This window comes from Mycteria americana, chromosome 3, assembly GCF_035582795.1.
Source record: "Mycteria americana isolate JAX WOST 10 ecotype Jacksonville Zoo and Gardens chromosome 3, USCA_MyAme_1.0, whole genome shotgun sequence".
In the NCBI taxonomy this organism is placed as follows: domain Eukaryota; kingdom Metazoa; phylum Chordata; class Aves; order Ciconiiformes; family Ciconiidae; genus Mycteria; species Mycteria americana.
In genome coordinates, this window is record NC_134367.1 from 23113301 (window position 1) to 23125904 (window position 12604).

Below are 12604 nucleotides of genomic sequence, written 5' to 3' on the forward strand. Positions count from 1 at the left end.
TCTAGATTTCCTTATATATTACAAATAAACCTCCTCCTGGGAAGGAGAACTTTCTGAAAAGTAGGTTGGTTCAGAGATAGTAAGCATGAAAGTAGTTTAGGATAGCAATTATTGCCCTCATTTGAAGCTCTCTGAAAGCAAGTAATCCTTCTGGATGTTTGCTTGCAGAGGAAAGAAGAATTTGGTCATTTTAACCACTACATTTACCCCAAGTGCACTGGAATGTTTTAACAAAGAGCAAGGAATATTATGTATGTTTTCAAAGACAGAGAAACAAAGAAATTAATACCACAGTTTTTGATATTGATGTGGATTCTTACATATTCATGTACACACCAGAAAATGGGACAAATACTAAGTACTCACATGTCTTACTGAGTTCAAAAGAGACACTTCTCTAGTAGATTTGGCCCATTCTACAGCAATAAGTGCACATCTATTTTCCCCTATGTAGTAATACTCATGAAAAGAAAGGACAAAAGGGTGGTACATACTGTCAGCAAAATAAATTTGTTGTGTTGCCTGCAGGAAGTCCAGAATGCTATCTGCCTTTTCATCTATATCTTTTAAGCCTCCTGCTTCTTCTCTATTGTTTTTGTCAGGCTGATATGTAAAATCCACACTGGTAGTTTTTGTTACCAAGCCAGCTGCTCTCATTTTTTCTTTCTGTCGCTTCTTTTTCATTTTCCTCTTTTTGTTTTTGCTTATTTTGGGACTCTCTATCTGCTGCAGCTGTAAATTATCTTGAACAAGAGTCTCTTGCATTCCAGATTCTGTTTGTTCTCCATGTAAATTATTAGACTTTTGCAAACTGGTCTTTTGTTTCTTCCTTCGAATGCGCTTTCTCTTGGTTTGTCCTTGATATTCCTCCTCTGCAGATTCAAGAGAGACATGATAGTTGTAAATAAGAAGATCTGTAATAAGCATTTTGGAACTGCATACAATGAAATATTACTCCTTTCAAATTCTGGGATGTCTGAGTGGCTCTAACCTTGCTTTTATGCTTAGAATGCCTTTCAGAACTACAATGTCAAAGCCAACTTTTCTGAATGCATTGAGTAAGAAGACAAGTTCTTTTCCCTTCTGCTTTCAATAAAGACTATACTCTCCTTCGTGCTACATACTTTACATGACGTTTACTTTCTTAAGGCAGATAATATGGTTCTATACAGAGAGTGAGGTCGAAAGAATTGCCAGGGTGAAAAACAGTATGGGCAGGCTGGGCGACACGGGATGAGAGAGCTCCCCCAAGAGCCCTACACCACCAGTTGGTAGACTTGACCAAGAACGCAAGAAGAATGCATGTAATTCACAGTAACAGATGACAGTGCTTATATCAACGATATCCCTCCACGATAGTGCTGTGCCTTAAAAACACCAGGCATCTGCTTCTGATTCTTCTCCTTTCTCCTCCTTAAACATCCTCCTCCTTCAGGATATCTTACTGCTAGCTCAGCTTTGGACATCAACTTTATAGGGAAAGCATGCAAGGCATCAGTGACCTTGGCAAGTAATCTCTCATCTCTTTAACAGCCTGTCTTGGTTTTGTCATTCCCTTGCTACATTATAATTTCCTTACTAGCTAATTCTTCAAAAGGCTCAAATGTCAAGGGAAAGAAGTCCCCCTTGCTCTCCAAGACAGCTTTCATGCTTCTTTACTCAGATCTTATCCTTGTACGCAAACCCAGAGTTCTAAAGTCATCTCTGACCCTGAACTGACTGCCTCTCCCACACGCTTACTTCTGAGTGTAAGCCCTCCTGGCATTAGCCAGGGAAGACTGCCAGAATCCATCTTCCCTTTGACTGCACTGCTGCTGAAGTCCATATTCATGCCCATAATAATTCCTGTCTAATCAACTGAAATTCCCTCTGTCATGGTCTAACAAAATCCTCACACATTTAAAGACCATGGAGTGCAGAATGCCAGTGTTGTTCTAATGTCTTGCTCTAGAAAATTAAGCTATTTATCTTTCCCTCAACCTCTACCTGAGTGTTTCTAAATTCCTCACAATGCACTGAACCCAGTGGTCTTATTTACCTGGTTTTATACTATTCCCTTAGGGTCAAAGAATCTTTGCTTGGCTAATGCTGGTGTAATGCAGGAGAGACACCTGAAGCCCAGCGCTTGTTTCCAAATGATCTGCATAGTCTCCTGAACTGCCTCTGACGTTCTCAGCTTGTTTGGCTTTCTCATCACTCCTCCCCCTACCCGTCTTTGCCTCTATTTTCTCCATGGTTGGAGGCCCTGTCTTTCATTTCTGTTTCTTTTTCTGTCTTGAACTCTGTCAGCTCTGAGCCACTTTCTCTCTTTAAATATCACTACAAGACTTTTAGTTCTTTAGCTGACAGATGACTCACTGCAAAGCAATTTCCCATATTTTCTATGAAGAAGGCTGCATAAAAATAAATTTGCTGTATTGTAATTGAACACCACAGCATGCTAAAGACACACCAAACGTCAACTCGTACCCACAGTGTGGAATGTTTTGCACACATGATATTTGAGCTAAATATCTTTATACATGATTTGGACATATGGGATGTGGGAAAAATAACGTCTGTGTCGTCCTGTAGGAATAAAATATCAGAACTGAAGGCCGATATGAACGGTGAAAGATGCTATAAACAAAACATCAATGTTTCATCTTAAGATCTAATTTGGATTTTCATGGGAGTATTTGTGTTATAATAGGTGAATTTCACTGTAAACATAGATACATTGTTCCCTAAAATTTCTCAGCCCTCTGTTAACCTGAACCACACTGTTTGCTAATAAAGCTACTCTAATCTGTGCTCTCAGCAAAGTGGCCCAAGGTGCTCTTTAAGCATCCAAGAATCACTAAATCTCAGCAAAACTACAGCACGTTGTGCAGCCAAGCACCCTCAATTGGCTTGAAGCCACTTGAAAAAAATGGTGCAGAAGGCGGAATAGGGCTTAAGATAATTGATGTTTTGAGTCAAATTCAAAAGTTTGCTTATCCTTGGTAGCTCAGGACAGCAAAAGGTCTGAAGAGACCAGGGTGAAGCTGTCAAAAGGCAGAATGAACGTAGTCTTCCCATGTGCATGTTATTAAGATAAATACATGACTGAAAAGAAATCAGAACTGTTCAGAGTTTCCTCCAACACAGAAAACAAATCAAACACAAGACTCTACCTAGTTCTCTTGAGGAGTTAAACTGGCAGTCCTCTAGCAGTTTTTGTCATTCTTTGCCCCATATTTTAATATCTCGTTAGTATCTACTGCTCCATGTGTGGGAGCTACTAGTGATTCAACATCAGAAACAGATGAAATTAGATGTTGAAAAATGCAAACCAATGCACACAAAAGGGATTAATTTGAACAACTCACTGCTAGGGTTAGAGTGACCTGTTATCATCTCAGGAAAAATAAAACAAAAGCCAGACCTGTGCATCAGTATGGAAAGCTCAATGAAAACATTTGTTCAGTGGGTGTGATCAAAACAGCAAATACCTTGTTTGCATACATAAGAAAGAGGATGAAAAATAACAGGAAAAATATTCCAAAGCTATTATATAAATCTGTTGTACTCTTCAAGCTTGTAATGCTATGTTTCTTAGCATAATACCAGCACAGTACGACTTTGGCAGACAAGAGAAGGATTCTCACAGAAGTTACCAGAGAAAGAAACTCCAAAAAGATTTGTATGATTTGACTTGAAAGAAAGAGTAATAAAATGGGCTCTGTTTCTGCCTCCTCATGCAAGAACAAGGTGACATCTAATTAATCTGAGCAGTTTCACAAGCAAATAGAAGAAAGTAAATACTTGTTTTACAAACTGTACAGTTAGCTTATTGAATTCACACATGTGTGGTATGCACAGGAGCCAAGAGCTTAACAGGATGCAAGAACTGGTTGTTTATATAGCCAACAAGGCTACCTGATTATAACAGCTATGCTAAAACATAAGTAAGAGTTGTACAAGAACATGAACCATAATGTTTAGGTCACAGCCCACACAATGATCTTAACAAATGAAATGTTCAGTGGGATTCACCTCCCACAACTTTAGCTGTCTGAAAAGAAAATACTTAGTGCATACTTAGACCTATGCTCCCTCTGATAAACCAAGAGACGCTAGCATCTTCAGAAAGCAATTTACCTCATCCTACACCAGCTGGGATGGAAATACACCCTGAAGGTCTTCATCTCTCTCTCTTCCCTTCCATTAACAACAAAGAAAATGTAGACAATGAATTTGGACTACATGCTTGCAACAACTGAGAAGAATTAGTCTCTTACAAAAATTAATAGTATGGAGGGAGGTACTTCTTAATATGAGTCTGCTCATCAGACTGATTTTTACTAATCAACAAAATCCACTGTTTTATGGAAAAAAAACCCTTTTGACTGATTTTCTACATTTCAAACCAGTAAAGAGGCCTGATAAAATGTCAATAGATATGAATTTGGTTCCAACAATTTTTTCCACTGACTGAAGAGGTTTGTTATGTCAAAGCAGCATAATTATAACAAATGCAGGAAACATATACTACACAAGCAATCTTAGTAAAGTGTTGAATACTTAAGCAACGTCAACAGGAATATCAGCTTTTGGACCACACTAACTATAGCCACAACTGCAGCTACAGCTTGTCCTAATTCTACAAGAGCTGATGATTCTTCTTCTTCTGTTCCATAATGGCCTGTCACCTCTCTCTCTCCTAAGACCCATCTCTGCTCCACAAGTGGCTTAATTTATCACATAAACCAATTATCCAGAAGCAACTGTCTTTAACCTGTTTATTCTGGACTTGGTGCCCTCTCAGACTGAGCAAAGTGGCTTCCAGAGAGAATGCCCACATACATTTTCCAGCCACAGTCATAATTTCATAAGCATTTCTTTCAGCCTTAAGAACACAGAACACCCTCCTCAGGAACTGTTCAGAGTTAAAAATAACTGTTTTCTTTGGGTTTGGTCCTGCCTCCCCCCTTGCCCCAGCTTATTTTTAGTCCAGATTACTTTCCTGATGCAGTTTACCATGCAGCTGTACAGTCACACTAGCCTGACTGACAAAATGATATGGAAGTGGGAATGAGTAGCCTGAAAAGGAAAGTCAGCACCAAAAGAAAAAGTCATCTTCTAACAGCCTATCTCATCTGCTCCGAAACATTAAAAAGTTTTCTCTGTGCAAACTGTATGTCTCCTTAAAAGAACAGAGGCAAAAATATGTCAAAACCCAGACTTAATATGAAACAGAGGACTCAGTTTATAGATACTGCTTATTGAATTTTGATAATGAAAAATCAGCACATCCAGTTTATATCTTCAGGGAAAAATAGAATATAATAAAAATAATGATTTACATCTAGACTCCGAATAAGCTGACTTCTATGTATTAACTTCTATGATATTAGCAAGTTATTTTGTATTCATCATCAGGGCAGCGGGAGACACAAAGAGATTAAATACAAAGCTTAACATCGTCTAACAGCAACAGCTGACTGTTCCTCCCATCCACACTAACCATCAGCATGAACACATTGCTGGCAACTCTGTGATAGAAAAGATGACCTTCCTCAAGTTTATCTGTGTTATTTCAGTTCCTTCAGACAATGGCAGATGGAAACATTCAGGGAAAGCATCATATAAGACAATGACAAATGGAGGCTCCTTATGGGTGTCTACAAGTCTAAGGTATACAAAGTTCCACAGCATGCCAAACTGAAGTTTGGCTTTGAATATCTGAGAATAAGCTGATGATACTAGGGATTTTTAAAAATCAGGTCCCTAAACATTATTAGAACAAACCTTTAGAACAGGACATTAAAAAAAACAAAAAAGAGATAAAGCAGACTGAGGAAAAGATAGTCAAAGAATATCCTCTGAGCTTTAGAAATCCCCTCTATAACATTATAGAGGACTCATCATGACTCAAGTATGGCAGCTGGCTCTCCTGCTCAAGGACCAAGTCCCACAGTAGGCTTTCTGGATGTCATTCATGGTAATTTTGTTCTTTTGCTCAGATGAAACAGGACATGTGCCTCTCCTCATTTTTCATCCAGTTTAAGCTCTTCTCTTCTCCTTGATACACTGGATGGATTTTCCATGGTGTACCAAGCAGTCAATGCAGAGGAATTTAATTTTGGTTTAGGATCTTCCAAGGCAAAAAAATAATGTTATTTTTAGTGCCAATTAAGATAGCAGAAGCCACAATTTGGCCACGAGTGAAAAGCTGTGGCTAATGAATGCAATAAAATGTAATGGCTTATCAGAATAAAAGCAATACTGAAAAGATCTCAGGAGCACAAGACAACGTTAATATTTTTTACACTTTTTTTTTTAAATTGTTTCAAATCATCATTTGAAATCAGAAAAAAAACCCACTTCAAAGGTTTTGTTAATCTACAACACTTTTGATGTTGGAGAAAATTGTAAAAGATTGGGAGCTGTTTAAGACAGGGACAGTCTTTTGTTTGTTCATTGATACTATGTTTGTATACTCAAAAATGAAGAATTCATATAAAACTGGCAAATGTTGCATATACGCTGCCTAGCACAACAGAGCACTACCTCTTGGATTTAAAGCAAATCCAATTAACAGTAATGACAATAATAAGTAAAGGCAGATATCACGGTCTGCAAGAGTCTTCAATGCTAAATGTTTATCTGACTGTATACACAGATGAATTTCTCTTACTCATAAGCTATGTCAAACTCCTGCCATAAGAGGAATCATACTTGCTCACAACAAACACCTACCTAGTACTATAACCTGTATCAAACAGTAGCCATACACCTCATTCAAGATAAGGTGAACTTTGGATTTATACAGTGGTATAACAATGTTCCTTCTTTTGTACTTTTTACCCTAATAATTGCCATCACTTTATTTGCTTTTTGACTGCTGCTGAGTACTGAAATGTTGTTTTCACAGAGTTATTTATCATACTGTAAAATCTTACTCCTGCTGGCTAACAGCCAGCTCCAAGCCCACCATTTTGCAGGTGAATTTTGACTGGTTATTTTTTCCTACGTGCATTACTTGACAACTATCTAAAATGTGTTTCATCTGCCATTTTTGACAAAGCACTCAATCTGAGATTACGTTGCACCCAGCTCTTGCCTTTAGTGCAGTCAATATCTGTGTAGCGATCAGGAAACCTTCTGACTTCACTGTTCACTCTTTTTACTTGACCATCTATCGAACACAAGCCTCGAGTTGTGACCTCCCTGTTTTGAGAACTGCTGCATTCTTTTAATCTACTTACCTATTCTGGGACTTTCCCTTTCACGGTATGTCTATGTGCCCTCTTTGGTGAGGGGCTTTATCAAAAACTTTGTGGAAATTCAAGGAAACCACATCAGCTGTAGCACCCTTATCTACATATTTCCTGGCTCTTCAAAGAATTCCAAGATAGGTGTAGATTTCCTCTTTGCAAACCTCATGCTGATCTTTCCCATGCATGCAGATCACAGGTTTTCGGGCATCAAAAAATCATATTTTGCATTATAATTTGTGCTGAACTGCCCAAGGCAAACACCAGGATTACAGGCTTGCAGTTCCCTGGATGATTTAAAAACTGGTTTAGAAAACTCGCATTACACTATCCAGCCTCAAAGTCTCCGATAACAAGGCAATTTGAAAAGCAAGTGATTATGCATCGCTGTCAGTAATGTGGGGAATTCTTTTCCCTTGAATTCTTTCAGAAATTTTAGGTGAATAAAATCTGGTACTGGTGATTTTATTTTATCGTTTATTTTGTTGCATGACCATTAAATCACTTCAATTTCACATACCCTACGAGAAAACCCAAGGAGTGTTCCAGCATGGGATTATCCATAGTTTTTTCCACAGATAACATCAATGCAAAGAATTTATTTAACTTCTCTGAAATGGGCCTCTCTAAGTATTCCTTCTACACCGTGATCATTGGCTCAAAAGACTGGCAGGTGCATTGCTTCTGATGCATCAGAAGTAAGACCTATTACTGGTTTCAATTCTTTGTACCATTTGCTCAAATATTCCTTAGCCTGTCTTACCATGTTTTTACATTTAAATCTGTTTAAAACATCATTTGGGTGTGAATTCGGCTTTTTAAAGGACACCTACTTTCTAACAACTTCCTTCACTCTGTTGTCTAGCTCTGCTGTCTTCCTTTCACTTTTTCTCAAGCCTTTCATGACAGGTGGTAGGCACTGGCCTTGAATATCACATATGGTGTCCTTAAGTAGCTTCCACACTACCTGGTACAACTTCCTTCTCTTCGCTGACATTTTTAGGTTCTTTTTAGTAAGTATCTTTATTTTTGTGTAGCGTCCCTTCTTGAAGTGGATCACAACTCTCGTGGTTTGTTGTGCTTGTTGTTTCAGTAGGATGTTGAACCTAATGGTTGCTGTTCCAATGTGCCTCTTGTGAACCAAACTCCACCCAGGACAGAGTCACATTTCCTCTCACAGCCCCACCAACCAATGCCTTGGTTATTGACTGTGTCTAAAAACTGAGACTTTTCACAACATCCTGATGTGACAGTCACGTCATCTGAACAGGGAGAAACCAAAGATCCCATTACTACTCTCTCTGCTGCTTTTCTGATCTTTCAGCATACAGTCAGGAGTTCTCACAACAGCTGGATACATGATGAAACAGACTCTAAGCTTGCTTTGCTGTTTGATATGAACACTCAGTCCACACACACATTGATCTAAGCCATCCAGGACATATCTGAAACTATTCCAATGAATAAATTAATTTTCACAGTAATGTTTTGGGCCTCCTGTCACTTTATTCAAAAAGCTGTGCTTGATGAAGCCCCCAAGTTTCCTTAAATAACAACTTTTCTGATACAAGTTCTGTACCATTTGATGACTTAATTTTTAAATGAAAGCAACTATTTTGACCTTTTATTGGTATTTCTCATTATTATTTTTTAAGTTTCAAGCTCACTGTCTTCATTAATTTTGGCTTTTTTGGGGTGATGTACAAACAATCTGAGTCAGTCACCATTGTATAGAGGCATCATGCAGCATCCTAAACGGGCTCAGTGGTGCTTCCCAAAAACACTGAGAATTATTATGTTGACTCAGTGAGGAAAATAAATCATGGAGGTGAGCATATTCACCGACATGAAAGAAGAACAGAGATTCAATGACAATCAGTAACTGTTTTGAAGGCTACTAAATCAGAAACGCTCAAGGAGCTGCCGATGGAGTTTCTACAATTTAGCAGCTGCAAAGACTAATTGCTACTAAATACAGAAATCTTCTTAGTCTTTGGCTAAAAAGATTACGTCTTTGTATTTGAACACAAAGCATCACCATGAATTGGAAGGAGAGATTTGTAATGTTTATATTAAAAAACTAGAAACATTTTAAACATTTGGTGTCACATTTACACTTCAAAAAATTGTTCCTTCTTTTCTCTTTGCAGGACACACATACACATTCAGAGTTTTCTTTAAAGTCTTTTTTTCCCAGAGCTGGTTTTCAACTAATGCTTAGTTTAAAGAATCCAAAGGTCTCCCTTTGCTCAGAATAACAACAGAAATAAGAAAAGCTGCAATCTGAAAATCCTGTTCAGCATTTAAAATGCTTTTTCCAGCTAAAATAGTGTAAAGTGTAAGAAGTTATTTAGACTAGAGGACCACAGACTATTAAATGATAAGCAACCTAATGGAAAACTGATATCTAGTTTTCCCCTGTGATAAAACAGTATCAAAGAGCAGATCTAAACTAAAAGTACAATCTTTTGTACAAAAGAGCTATCTATAAGTACACAGACACTGACAGAGCAAAATGAAGATACTCAGCAACAAAACCCAGGCCCAAGTGATTAATTTGTTATCGAATATTTAAATATGATATCTCAATTCAATTTTTGCAATATTTCGCATTTCTTAACTTTTTACACAGCATCCAATAACCAATCACATTTAATCCCACATATGAAAGATTTGCCACAACTACAATTTATTACATGGTTCTTTCAGTAAATCCTTTTTCAAAACACTTCGGAGAAGGAAAGTCTGAAAGAATGCAAACCTTCCAAGTGTTTTATTTTAAACTATTTCCTTTATCCATTTATCTTTGGATCTTAACTCTGATTTGAATTAAATTTAATTACATAGTTTCTAAGCAGCTTTGTAAAAACAGGGATGTTTTAGGGTCTGGGTTCAGCTTATTTTTATTAATCACATTCTAAATCGATTACATTTTAAAGAATAGTTGAAAACATTAATGTAAGTCATTTCTTAATGACCAAGTGCTCTATGTTAAGCTAATCATACATATAAATATGCAGACAGGTATGCTGTAAAAATGAGAAACACCATAGGGAAGATCCTGAACAGTTGTGTAAGCTGGTAATCTGCCAATTTGCAATAGATGGGAATCTGGTGCCACGGTCTTCCCGAGATGTAGGTTTGTTCTTGACTGCATGCTGTGCTGCCATGGGGCTCTGCCCTGGCCAGAGCTGTGAGGTCAGACTGCTCAAACCCTTTTTTCCCCTCAGTGAACACTCCAAAATGGCTTTTAAATAGGAAAGCTAGGTTTTATTAGGACACTAGAACAGGTGACTTTTTGGGGGGAGAAAACTCAGAATGAGGAAAATCATAACAAAACAATACATAACCATATCTCCACCTTGCCTACTGCATCCTGGTAAATCAATCTTCTTTGCCTAGGCTTGCTCTCAGTCCAGCACATCAGCAACTTCCAGAGTTGCAGAAAAATCTGCACAGTCCCCTTTGGGTCTCTAGGGAAAGTCCCTCTGAAGCCTGGGTTCCTGCTGTTTTCAGTGGACATCTGGTCTCTGCTATACATAGGGCTTATTCCTTGGCCACCATCATTCCTCGGCAACCTGTTTGTCCTTTACTTTCTAGATAGTTATTCTTTCCCAGCAAATGTCTCCTCATCTCCTAAGGGCTCCATCCTGGCTTCTCTACTGGGCAGCTAGAGTTTTTCAAAGAATGAAACATGATATATGACACAAACATGTGATTATTCATAATAAATTGACCACCCCCACCCCTTGACACCATCTGTTACGCAAATAAATGTTTGAGAAGTGACTGAAATAATTTTGTCTTGTGTTCTAAACAAGAGAACATGTACTATGCATGCTCTATTTTCCTAGGGATTGATCCCACTGTACATTATCTGCTTTATACTATTAGATCAGCTAGTTCTAGCACAGAAAAATGTTACTGGGATAACATGGATCACTCAGTCTTTAACACTTCCAGGATTTCCTGTGCTGCTTCCCAAAAGCAAAGCACTTAAAATGGCAATGCAAGCACAATGACTTGTCAGTTCAGCTTAGAAAAGTGTCAAGTTCTCTTTAGTTCCCATTTAAATTTGTTGAAAAATAGGAGTTGCTCTGCATCTCAGCGAAGCATAGTATCTTTGCTTGAAAATAAGAGAGACTTCCTTACTGTTCTTCAGTAATATGACATGATCTGTGAAATAACCCTAATATGATAAAGGGAAATGTGCTCATCTGTCTACATCTGACATTGTATTTCATACAAAGTTTAAAATCTGTCATCTGTTTGCAGAACACAGTTTTTTTCCATCACACGCTGCACCCCCAATTCAGATTAGTGGTGATGCTATTGCTTTTTTTCTTTACTTGGTGCACTGCCTGACACCTCTACAAACTGAAAGTTTAATTTTTCTTTTCCACTTCATAGAACTTCAGGTATCAATAGCTATAAGTCACAGACTACAAATAATATGCTATGGATATACATAATTTTTCTTTCCCTTCTTTGATATATCTATACATGTACTTAGATGTTCATTACTAACTGAATCTCTCACATGATTTCATGAACTGGCTGATGTATACTACTATTAATCCCATTGGGAAGAAGGTAAATCCCCTCATTGGCATAAAATGCCATTGCTTCAGGGAAGAAATAAAAAGGTTCTCCCAAAGAGAACTTATCCTGCCACAAACATCTAACTTTAACCTATATACTGACTTTTAGGCAGGATGTTCTCCCTAAATGAAATACCCAGCAGCAGGTAAGAAATCTGTGAGATGAGAGAAGGAATAAATCCAGGTCTAGTAAGTGCCTCTCTAGGGCTTAATGATGTTTCCTTTGTACATCTTCCACAATCTAGACAACAGATTTGGGCAAAGAAATTGTGACACAACTCATTTGGCAGCTTGTACATAAGAGGCTATTGTACTACTGTGTTGCTGAATATAGCCTGGGGACAGACTACGATTTGTTGTAAGCATCTTGAACTGTACTGGATACTGTTAGTACACATGCCAGTGACTAAGTAGTTAGTTTTGAAGACTTTTTGGACTTATGGAGGACAAAGCTTCGAAGAAAAACACCATCCCTCTGTCTTAATTTTAAACTGAAATTAAGTTTAAATCTGAAAAAGGGAAACAGACATATAACTGAGTGATGGTTTAACCCTGATGGAGCTGGACAGCACAGCATATTTCACCTGTCCTTCAATCCTTTTGGATTTTGTTTTGCTCTTCTTGACCTTTTAGTAGTAATTAATGACACATATCACAAAGGCTTACACAGGATTGGGATAGCAAAAAAAAAAAAAAAAAAAAAAAAAAAAAAGAGAAGAACTGTTCTGGTTGTCATCTCATCCTCCTGCCATTACAGTTCTG

At 37.8% G+C, this 12604-nt stretch overlaps 1 protein-coding gene across 2 annotated transcripts in view; it reads right to left on the reverse strand.

The window, feature by feature from the left end:
- Positions 1 to 12604, reverse strand: part of ERICH1 (glutamate rich 1) — a 103673-nt gene that overhangs the window by 34623 nt on the left and 56446 nt on the right. For both annotated transcript variants that reach the window (XM_075498033.1, XM_075498034.1), the window contains exon 4: positions 495 to 872. In XM_075498033.1, the coding sequence (XP_075354148.1) occupies positions 495 to 872 (378 nt within the window). The remainder of the gene's footprint in view (positions 1 to 494; positions 873 to 12604) is intronic.